General features: G+C 40.2%; 1 protein-coding gene across 1 annotated transcript; it reads right to left on the bottom strand.

Annotated features, from left to right (window-relative positions):
* Positions 1–974: 974 nt before the first annotated feature.
* Positions 975–11,258, bottom strand: LOC106610070 (parvalbumin, thymic CPV3). The gene is made up of 5 exons (XM_014209209.3): positions 10,975–11,258; positions 10,037–10,104; positions 7,566–7,698; positions 5,762–5,871; positions 975–1,349 (listed from the first exon to the last, which is right to left on the bottom strand). The coding sequence occupies exons 2-5, from the start codon at positions 10,095–10,097 to the stop codon at positions 1,324–1,326; spliced, it is 330 nt and encodes a 109-aa protein (XP_014064684.1). The 5' UTR covers positions 10,098–10,104; positions 10,975–11,258; the 3' UTR covers positions 975–1,323.
* Positions 11,259–12,424: the final 1,166 nt, after the last annotated feature.

The raw sequence follows: 12,424 nt of genomic DNA, 5'->3' as shown, positions 1-12,424 counted from the left end.
TGAAGAATAAACAATGTTATTAAAGTATTCATATATTATTCATTACCTAATTATCAAATATTAAAACAAATATATCAAAACAAATCTTGTAAATTGAATGGAATAATCTTATGCTCAGTGTTGACCATTAAACTTTTATGACCCCATGACAGAAAAAACAAATATTCTATATATTTTGACAGAATTTCCTATGGTGGTTGGTTATTGTGCCCTCTTCTATTCATGTAAACACACACACACACACACACACACACACACACACACACACACACACACACACACACACACACACACACACACTTAATGCGGTGTAGCGGACACAAGTGTTACCCGATATAGCCTGAGAGATAGACTGGTGTCAGTTAAGGTCATAGCTCACTTTTACTAGCTACTTAAGCACTGAGGAAAATATAACAAAACAGCTCCCTTTACACTTGATTGTCAGAAACAGCGGGCAAGGATTTCCCTTACTCCTTCAACAGTTGTCTGAATAGGCACCTCAATGGTATCTTGTTTTCTGTTTCATGTGCAGTAGGTCAATGTATATGTGGGTTGATGCAGGGCTAGCAATGATGCTAACCACTGTAATGACTTGTGAGCTTTAGACAACTAAGACAGACCACTGTGTCATACAAGCTGTAGTGTATTCATATTGTGATTTGGATGGACAGAACGGTGTTACACAATGTTACAACTAACATAGCAGCTCTTTACATTTTAGGCAACACTACGTAACATAAAGTAATAGTGCATTAAATTGATTTCCAGTGTGGATTAGCCCAAAAGCAAAGTAAATCCATTACAGGACAATAGGATAATTCACTCTCTCGAGGGATAAGTGTACATTCAGTTCATTGTATCATACAACACTTCCTTACATGGCATCTGTTGTGTGGTTACGATACAGTCATTTAATAGATGTAAATGTTCAGGAGTTGTGTTTGAAAGAAAAAAAGCAATGCAATTCGCCACAATAAGTTACAATGTGTTTATTCATTTCTTTGATAGACAATGTGGTGTGCATTGGAAGGAAACATAGGGCGACACAGCTATACAACCTTCTAGAACTTAATCAAAAGGCAAACAAAAATGGTCTCATGGATTCAAAATGTAATTGAATAGAGAGGGGCTCTGAAAAAAACTAAACTTGAAGGGTACAATTCAAGCAGGACAGAGAAAATCATATTTCCAGGAATGGAGGCTGCTGTAGGCTTGAGGAAGAACACTGGAGGCTGGAAGCTGGAGGCTGGAAGCTGGAGGCTGGAAGCTGGAGGAAGGAGAGGAGAACGAACACCTGCTGCTCTCTCTGCGCCCATGGATCTCTCAGGACTGGACCATGATCAGAAATTCTGTGGTGGGAGAGAAACCATAGAATTAGAATGCGAAAAACATTCTGAGATTAGTTCTAATTCTGGATAAGAACAAAAGCATTCTGAGATTAGATCAGAGCAGTACTCCACAAACGTTGGTTATTTATGTAATCACTTCAATAGACAGCCCATAGAATTAGGAATTGGAATACTAGAATGGACATGAACTTTGTTATCAAAGACAGTAAAGTATGAAGATAGGCAGAAACTGCTTCTCCAATAGAAATCCCCAATCAGACTTTTAGGCGATGTCATGGCGACGTTGGCTAGCTAAACTCATGTGCTCATGTGCAGAAACATGTCATTGGGTCTAACTGTCGTCTCATGCCAAAATGCACATGTGCAGGCCTTCAAATCAATGGCACTCCTTCGATATAAAGTTGTATTTGATGAAAATGATAATATGTCAGTTTGTCACTTTCAAAAGGTTGGAGTAATAACATATTCAACTACACTGAGCAAAAATCTAAACACAACACGCAACAATTTAAAAGATTTTACTGAGTTACAGTTCATATAAGGACATCATTTAATTGAAATATATTCATTAGGCACTAATCTATAGAATTCACATGACCGGGAATACAGATATGCAACCTTTGGTCACATATACCTTAAAAAAATGTAGGGCCATGGATTTTTTTTGTCAACATTTAGGAAGTATAGAAAATAGAAACGACAATTGCCTGCTAAAGTGCGTTTCCATTTAATTATCTTGTGTCAATAAAAAACAGCTGGACGTAATGACGTCACACTTAAAACAAATATTGTGTTGAATAAAAATGTAGTGGTTGAAGTGTTTCCAGTGGTGGAAAAAGTACCCAATTGTGATACTTGAGAAAAAGTATAGATACCGTAATAGAAAGTTACTCAAGTAAAAGTTAAAGTCACCCAGTAAAATGCTACTTGAGTAAAAGTCTAAAAGTATTTGGTTCTAAATATACTTAAGTATCAAAAGTAAATGCAATTTATAAAATATACTTAAGTATCACAAGTAAAAGTAAATTATAAATCATTTCAAATTCCTTATATTAAGCAAAGCAGACGGCACTACAGATGACCACGTGTTCTCCTGATAAGTGCGTGAATTGGAACATTTTCCTGTCCTGCTAAGCATTAAAAATGTAATGAGTACTTTTGTACTACATTATTTTCTTTAGGAATGTAGTGAAGTAAAAGTAAAAGTTGTCAAAAAAATGTAAAGTATAGATACCCCCAAAAATACTTAAGAAGTACTTTTAAGTATTTTTACTTAAGTACTTTACACCAATGAGTGTGAATTGGAGCTTCATAGTTACATTCCGTGCCCCGCGTACCTTCAAAAGTATTCGGCAATCATCATTTATTCTAATAACACCATTTCCGTCATAATTTGTCGCAATAAAGACAGACAAAATAAAAATCCACTCCTGTCCAACAGATAAAAATGTTGACCATCTTTAGAAAATGTCTCCTATATCTGACGTTTCCATTACACATGTCGCAATGATTTTGGTTAATGGAAACCTTCTTATTGACTTCTCCAACCCCAAATCCCGGCCTGGTCTGCTTGGTCTGTTTTACAAGCTTTCCCAGAAGTCTCCCAATGTTGTCGGAATACTTATGTAAATAAAGTGTTTCTTGTTTTGCAAACATTTCTTAAAACCTGTTTTCGCTTTGTCATTATGGGGTATTGTGTGTAGATTGATAAGGGGAAAAAATATTTGTATCCTTTTTAGAATAAGGCTGTAACGTAACAAAATGTGGAAAAAGTCAAGGTGTCTGAATAGTTTCGAATGCACTGTTTCACATGCCTTACTTTTATTATGCATACCACCATACACATACATTTTACATTTACATTTACAGTGCCTTGCAAAATTATTCACCCCTCTTGGCGTTTTTTCTTATTTTGTTGCATTACAACATGTAATTTAAATTGATTTTTATTTGGAGTTCATGTAATGAACATACACAAAATAGTCCAAATGTCACGTCCTGGCCAGTAAAAGGGTTAATTGTTATTGTAGTTTGGTCAGGACGTGGCAGAGGGTATTTGTTTTATGTGGTTCAGGGTGGTGTGTTAGTTAGGAGGGCGTTTGATTTATTATTTCCGGGTTTTGAGTTATGGTCTATGTTTATGTATTTCTATGTGTAGTCTAGTGAGTGTGTTTCTATGTTGAGTTAATTGGGGTGGACTTCCAATTGAAGGCAGCTGTTTGGTGTTGCCTTTGATTGGAAGTCCTATATTAGTTGGGTGTGTTTGTCTTGTATTTGTGGGAGATTGTTCTTGGATTGCTGTGGTGCCGTCAAGACTGTTATTTTGTCGTTCATCGGTTTGTTATTTTTGTATACGTGTTTGTTTGGTTTTTTCCTTCTTTTCCGTAAATAAAGAAGATGAGTATACACATACCTGCTGCGTTTTGGTCCGCCATTTCTAATGATGAGCGTGACACCAAATTGGTGAAGTGAAATGAAACAAATAATTTGTTTCAAAAAATAAAAAACCTGGAAATGTGGGGCGTGCGTATGTATTCACGCTCTTTGCTATGAAGCCCCTAAATAAGATCTGGTGCAGCCAATTACCTTCAGAAGTCACATAATTAGTTAAATAAAGTCCACCTGTGTGCAATCTAAGTGTCACATGATGTGTCACATGATCTCAGTATATATACACCTGTTCTGAAAGGTCTCAGAGTCTGCAACACCACTAAGCAGGGGGCACCACCAAGTAAGCGGCACATGAAGACCAAGGGGCTCTCCAAACAGGTCAGGGACAAAGTTGTGGAAAAGTACAGATCAGGGTTGGGTTATAAAAAAATATCAGAAACTTTGAACATCCCACGGAGCACCATTAAATCAAGAATATGGCACCACAACAAACATGCCAAAAGAGGGCCGCCCACCAAAAGTCACAGACCGGGGAATGAGAAACTGGTCAGAATTGAAGGAATGATGGATGGCACTAAATACAGGGAAATTCTTGAGGGAAACCTGTTTTAGTCTTCCAGAGATTTGAGACTGGGATGGAGGTTCACCTTCCAGCAGGACAATGACCCTAAGCATACTGCTGAAGCAACACTCGAGTGGTTTAAGGGGAAATATTTAAATGTCTTGGAATGGCCTAGTCAAAGCCCAGACCTCAATCCAATTGACAATCTGTGCTATGACTTAAAGATTGCTGTACACCAGCAGAACCCATCCAACTTGAAGGAGCTGGAGCAGTTTTGCCTTGAAGAATGGGCAAAAATCCCAGTGGCTAGATGTGCCAAGCTTATAGAGACATACCCCAAGAGACCTGCAGCTGTAATTGCTGCAAAAGGTGGCTCTACAAAGTATTTACTTTCGGGGGGGGGGGGGTGAGTAGTAATGCAACCTCAAGTTTTTTGTCTTATTTCTTGTTTGTTTCACAAAAAAATGTATTTTGCATCTTCAAAGTGGTAGGCATGTTGTGTAAATCAAATGATACAAACTCCTGAAAAATCAATTTTAATTCCAGGTTGTAAGGCAACAAAATAGGAAAAATGCCAAGGTGGTGAATACTTTCGCAAGCCACTGTTCATAAGTATCTTTCACAAAATCAATTCGCCCCCATGTCCAAAAGATGTTGGATAAAGCATAACAACAAACCCTAGGTAATACAAACACCCAAACACTTACAAAACCTTCTGGTTTATTATTCCATCAATAAAAAAATTGACCAAAATTACCCTGAACCAAATCGTTGGTTTGTAACCAGAGAATAATGTTTAGGGTTGTCTGAATTGTCAGCTTTATTGGAATCAATGGAATAGACCCAAAAGTGCAAACGTCACCCATCTGGCACTCCAGGTTGGCTCAATCAAATGCTGAAAGTATATGAAAGGTTTCGAATACTATTTCAAACCAAGGTCTGCTGGAAGCTGTGACTTATGGATCTCTGCTTGGCAAGAAGACCAACAGGGATTGCCATTAAGAGCATCTGATTGAACTCCACAATCTGTTCTTGTCACCCTCAAAACCTTGTACACACGCTACTCTATACTCTACCAGGGCTGTCCCAAAGCCTTCCTCATGACCTGAAACATCTGCTGTATGTAAAACCTACACTACCTATTCCCTTCTATCCTGGGCTGGCCCTTCAAAGCCATACATCTGTGTTGACAGATGTCAGGGCAGATTACAACTCTAAAGAGCATAACGTTAATCTCATACTACAAAATACACATGACCATACAATGCCATAAATATGAAGAGAGACCTGACCATTGGCATGCTTGGCTTAGATTCAATAGTATTCTGCCATTCTGGAACAGGATGGCAGAATACTAGGAAAGAAATTTAAACTATTTGATTCAAGGAAATGCTAACAGCCTTACAAACTGGCTCATGATAATGCCCCAGCCTGCAGGTGATTACAGAGAGCGACTCACCTTCTACTCCGATCTTGCCGTCGTTGTCATCATCGGCTGCAGACAGGAAGCCTTTGCATTCAGCGTCTGTCAGTGTCCGCGCCCCGGGAACAAACCGTTGCAGGAAGAACCTAGGACACACACACACACACACACACACACACACACACACACACACACACACACACACACACACACACACACACACACACACACACACACACACACACACACAATCAGAATACAAACACATATACAATCATTTTGTGAGCCTTACACATACAGTACCATGCATCTGTCACATGCGCACACACACACAACTTGTTTTCCAGGACAGCCCTTCTGGCATAAAGGTTATTTGGCTCAACTTAAACAAGGATGGAAAGTAATAAAGCTAGGTTATATAGCCGAAACATCAAATGATAAACTCTCTGGCACAATGTTCAGCCTGGTCTCTCTCCAGCTTTGTAACAATGTTCAGCCTGGTCTCTCTCCAGCTTTGTAACAATGTTCAGCCTGGTTTCTCGCCAGCTTTGTAACAATGTTCAGCCTGGTCTCTCGCCAGCTTTGTAACAATGTTCAGCCTGGTCTCTCTCCAGCGTTGTAACAATGTTCAGCCTGGTCTCTCGCCAGCTTTGTAACAATGTTCAGCCTGGTCTCTCGCCAGCTTTGTAACAATGTTCAGCCTGGTCTCTCTCCAGCTTTGTAAAAATGTTCAACCTGGTCTCTAGCCAGCTTTATAACAATGCTCAGCCTGGTTTCTCGCCAGCTTTGTAACAATGTTCAGCCTGGTCTCTCGCCAGCTTCCTAACAAGTGTTTTTTTTATATGCATTGTCATAGAAGATGAGGGACAGTCAATTGAGTAAAATCTCTGCTATACTGCATCTGTCCATAAACTCAACTGTACTTGGGTCATACAGTTGGTGTCCTAAATTCTGCTGGCTGGCAAATGTATTTAATGTAGACAGCACATTATATAATGCAAATATAACAATTATCCTTTTTTTTACCCATGGATTTTATTAAGAAAAAGGAATAATGGTAGCCCTTCATTAAAATGACAGGGCAGTTGGATTGGACAATTTGATCTCATTGGCATTCGTGGCACTTGCAACAAAAAAATAGGTCATTGTATGAAATAATATTAAGTCTCCTGTCACTCAGCATACATTTAGAAATGCTCTCTGTGGTTCTGATGGCTCAGCAGGTTGCCGCTGGCACAGTTGGTGGTCCTGTGTGGCTCAGCTTATAAGAGTCTGCTGCTGGCAAAATGCCAATGTCATGGGTTCAATTCCCGCAGGAATCACATACGCTTAGTAAAAATGTATGGTATGTATTCACTGTACTGTGAGTTGTTATGGATAAAAGCATCTGCTAATTGGCACAGTTGTAGTTTTGAATCCCGCCAGTGCGACATACAGCCAACTGAATGTATTAACGATAAGTCACTTTGAATAAAGGTGTCAGTAAAATGACCATGTAATTAAATAAAGGTGTCAGTAAAATGACCATGTAATTAAATAAAGGTGTCAGTAAAATGACCATGTAATTAAATAAAGGAATCAGTAAAATGTCCATGTAATTAAATAAAGGTGTCAGTAAAATGACCATGTAATTAAATAAAGGTGTCAGTAAAATGACCATGTAATTAAATAAAGTAATCAGTAAAATGACCATGTAATTAAATAAAGGTGTCAGTAAAATGACCATGTAATTAAATAAAGGTGTCAGTAAAACGACTATGTAATTTGCACTCCTATATTATCATTACACAGGAAATTGGTCACAAGTGTCCCTCCTAAAGGATTACTCCAAATGTCATACTTGAGCTCTGACTCCTCGATGTAGCCACTGTTGTCGTCGTCAAGGATCTGGAAGACATCTTTGACTTCTTTGGGAGACTTGGAGGTCAGGCCACACAGCTGGAAAAACTTCTTGAAGCTGAAGGAGTCTGGGGCTGAATGGAGTAAGAGAGAACACGTCAGAGGAGGCTGGTGAGGGGAGGACGGCTCATAATAATGAACTGGAATGGAGTAAATGGAATGGTATCAAACACATGGAAACCAGGTGTTTGATGTGTTTGACACCATTCCATTCATTCCATTCCAGCCATTACTATGACCCGTCCTCTCCCTTTAAAGTGCCACCAGCCACCGCTGGAACCCATGCACCCATAAATGCACCAATGCATGCACACACAGACAGTAGACACGCAGCATGTGAGTGCGCGCACACACACACACACACACACACACACACACACACACACACACACACACACACACACACACACACACACACACACACACACACACTGAGGGAAAAAAGTATTTGATCCCCTGCTGATTTTGTACGTATGCCCACTGACAAAGAAATTATCAGTCTATAATTTTAATGGTAAGTTTATTTGAACAGTGAGAGACAGAATAATAACAAAAAAATCCAGAAAAACGCATGTCAAAAATGTTATAAATTGATTTGCATTTTAATGAGGGAAATAAGTATTTGACCCCCTCTCAATCAGAACGATTTCTGGCTCCCAGGTCTCTTTTATACAGGTAACGAGCTGAGATTAGGAGCACACTCTTAAAGGGAGTGCTCCTAATCTCAGCTTGTTACCTGTATAAAAGACACCTGTCCACAGAAGCAATCAATCAGATTCCAAACTCTCCACCATGGCCAAGACCAAAGAGCTCTCCAAGGATGTCAGGGACAAGATTGTAGACCTACACAAGGCTGGAATGGGCTACAAGACCATCACCAAGCAGCTTGGTGAGAAGGTGATAACACTTGGTGCGAATATTCGCAAATGGAAGAAACACAAAAGAACTGTAAACCTCCCTCGGCCTGGGATTCCATGCAAGATCTCACCTCGTGGAGTTGCAATAATCATGAGAACGGTGAGGAATCAGCCCAGAACTACACGGGAGGATCTTGTCAATGATCTCAAGGCAGCTGGGACCATAGTCACCAAGAAAACAATTGGTAACACACTACGCCGTGAAGGACTGAAATCCTGCAGCGCCCGCAAGGTCCCCCTGCTCAAGAAAGCACATATACATGCCCGTCTGAATTTTGCCAATGAACATCTAAATGATTCAGAGGACAACTGGGTGAAAGTGTTGTGGTCAGATGCGACCAAAATGGAGCTCTTTGGCATCAACTCAACTCGCCGTGTTTGGAGGAGGAGGAATGCTGCCTATGACCCCAAGAACACCATCCCCACTGTCAAACATGGAGGTGGAAACATTATGCTTTGGGGGGGTTTTTCTGCTAAGGGGACAGGACAAATTCACCGCATCAAAGGGATGATGGACGGGGCCATGTACCGTCAAATCTTGGGTGAGAACCTCCTTCCCTCAGCCAGGGCATTGAAAATGGGTCGTGGATGGGTATTCCAGCATGACAATGACCCAAAACACAAGGCCAAGGCAACAAAGGAGTGGCTGAAGAAGAAGCACATTAAGGTCCTGGAGTGGCCTAGCCAGTCTCCAGACCTTAATCCCATAGAAAATCTGTGGAGGGAGCTGAAAGTTCGAGTTGCCAAACGTCAGCCTCGAAACATTAATGACTCGGAGAAGATCTGCAAAGAGGAGTGGGACAAAATCCCTCCTGAGATGTGTGCAAACCTGGTGGCCAACTACAAGAAACGCCTGACCTCTGTGATTGCCAACAAGGGTTTTGCCACCAAGTACTAAGTCATGTTTTGCAGAGGGGTCAAATACTTATTTCCCTCATTAAAATGCAAATCATTTATAACATTTTTGACATGTGTTTTTCTGGATTTCTTTCTTGTTATTCTGTCTCTCACTGTTCAAATAAACCTACCATTCAAATTATAGACTGATCATTTCTTTGTCAGTGGGCAAATATACAAAATCAGCAGGGGATCAAATACTTTTTTCCCTCACTGTATACACACAGGTTAGAGTTCAGGCAAGATTGACTCGCTGAGGAGCTTAGAAGGTAGCGTGCCTGCAGTCCAGACTGGAAATGTCTCCCTTTATAGGCTGGCACACAGACACTCTTCCTAAACTGATACAGTCCTCTTCACCCCAGCACGTGGACTAAACCCATCCTTGGGATGCTAAATTCTACTGCAATAGTTTGTGGACTACTGTCAGCCTACTACTGAGTAGGAAGCACTTTACCTAACAATAACTCCTACAGTACATGATAACTGTCTGTTAGAATCTGACCATCTCTCTCATCTCTCTGTTTTCCTCTCATTCTCTCTCTTTCTCAATACTCTCTCCCCTTTCTCAGGTAGTCCTGCCTCCTGAAGTAAGACCTACCTTGGAACTCCTTGACGGCATTCTCAATATCCTCCGCGGAAAGGATAGAAGTGAGTGACATATTAATCCTGTAGGACAGAGGAACATTGAAAATTATTCACACACACACACACACACACACACACACACACACACACACACACACACACACACACACACACAAGGGCTATTTAAACGGTCAAATCCAGTCTCTTCATTTTGAGAATATGAGTCAATAATCCTGACTGCATTCATATTCCTTAATGAATGGAAAAAAGCAGCTGGATTGCACAAGGGTGTACAGTAGGCTAAGCCAATAATAATGCATTGATACAAAACTCATCAACTATGCAATGTTACAAATCAATTTCTTCAGAATCTTTCTCAAATTAATAAATCTTAAGTAACCAGAACCAACAACACTGCCATGAATTGAACATCACAACCCTTTAAACCTACCTATATGTCCCTTTCTCTCCCTCCCAGGTGATGACTTCTAAAAGTACAGCTTTAGTTCGATCTGTCAGCTTCTTTCCTCTCCTCGCTCTGTTAATCTGCTGATGTCAATTTAGTGAAATTATGTCTATGTCCCTGTTCTGTCTGCTTTGTCGTAATCTGGCTGCTGGATCTGATTCCTCCGATTTAGGAGATTTGAAATTATCTGGCAAAAAGGCAATCGATGAACACGCAACAACACTTCTGCATGCATATGCATAATGGCGTCTGCCAAATGGATTAGGAATAGTCTGGGCTATTTAGCGAAAACCTTTAAGCCAAATTCCGTTAAAAACACAAATTCTGAGAAAAATTACCTAAGAGAGGGTCAGCCAGGTAAATGAACCTGAAACTTCCTCCGCATCACCTGAGCCGCACTAGGCTACCTAAGCATATCTCGGTCGGCAAAGTTACAACACGCACACGTCACACCAAAAACTCCAATAGTGTTTTATCCTGCTCACCGCTTTGATTGTCTCGCCTTGCCGGTGTCCAAAGCAGAGGATGTAAGGCTTTGTGGTGACTGATGTCAGCCGATGAGGACTTATATATGGACTGGATACACCGAAAATCAGCAATGTTTGAGTTACCTGTCCGTGTATCAAATTCTCACAGCCAGCCCCCTCTCGAATTCCTTACCTAACTAATTAACCGTTAGCCTACTATTTATATCCGTCTTCACTAGCTGATGCGTGCAAATAGGCACTGGCAACTGTACCGCCCTTATACTATAGCAGCAAGTGATCTCTCTCTCTTTCTCTCTCTCTCTCTCCCCCCCCTCACACTCGCGTGCACACACACACACACACACACACACGCACACCACGTATTGATATTCCCTATAGCAAGGTTCTCTATAGGCATTTCCCCAATTATTTTATTTGGTCCCCCAAGTTTTCTGTTCTTTAAAAAATAATAATTTTCGTTGTTGGACATTAAAATACTGTAAAATCACCAGATAATCAGCTGAAAGTGATTTTAATTTAGGAAATCTGCTCTCAAGTATTCCCACGCGTAAATAGAGGCATATGGGATCTTATCCCAATGTAATAAAGGTTTGAAATGATTCTGTTTTTGTCAAATGCTATATCTGTTTGGGATTCTTGCGGTCAATTTGCAGTCTGCAAAGGATTTATACCTGTGTTCTTGCCCCTGGCCATCCCCTGCCCTATAGTCTTAAATGGTGGTCGTCGTTAAAGTGCTAAATGATGTAGGACTTTCATTTATATGATAACATTGAACATTGAGAAATATTATTAACAAATAATCAAAAGAAACATCTACTGACAAATCCATGAACAGATTAAAATTAGCATTGCCTGTTAAGTAAGTAATCCTAAAATATTAATTCCCCTACTATTCTGTCAAAAACCAAGTGGGAGCAGATGGGGACAGATGATCTAATATCTTCTCATGCTAATCTAATGTAGGCTGTCAGACAGATATTACACTGACCATCCATCAGCAAATGGCATGGCAATTTAACCATGTCACACCCCACCAGTATAAGGTTGCACTTGAATCCAACATATTAACTCACAAACATCTTAATCTCAATACTTAGTGAATAAAGTCTACTGTACATGGTATTTTTATTAATTAATTTATTTCAAAAGTCTGTTTTAGTTTATATGAACATGCAGGAAATTGTTAGAATAAAAACTCCTGTATGAAATGTTTGCTCTGCACAGCTTTCTTATACTCTCAGGGTACCAAACAGTGTTCTGCTCCACTGTAAAGGTGAATAGCCCACACACAGTATTCTGCCTCCTGAATAAATTCACTCAACCTACATGTTGGCTGATAGCCAGCACACTGTGCATGTGATTCCACCTGGTCACTATAACAACCTTCTTGGCTGTGGTGAGGGATGTGTAAGGGATCAGTGGAGGCTTTCAAAACATCCGGAACAGC

The sequence above is a fragment of the Salmo salar genome, chromosome 01 (assembly GCF_965601325.2).
Source record: "Salmo salar chromosome 01, fSalSal1, whole genome shotgun sequence".
Classification (NCBI taxonomy): domain Eukaryota; kingdom Metazoa; phylum Chordata; class Actinopteri; order Salmoniformes; family Salmonidae; genus Salmo; species Salmo salar.
This window is presented reverse-complemented; position numbering and strand designations above follow the sequence as displayed.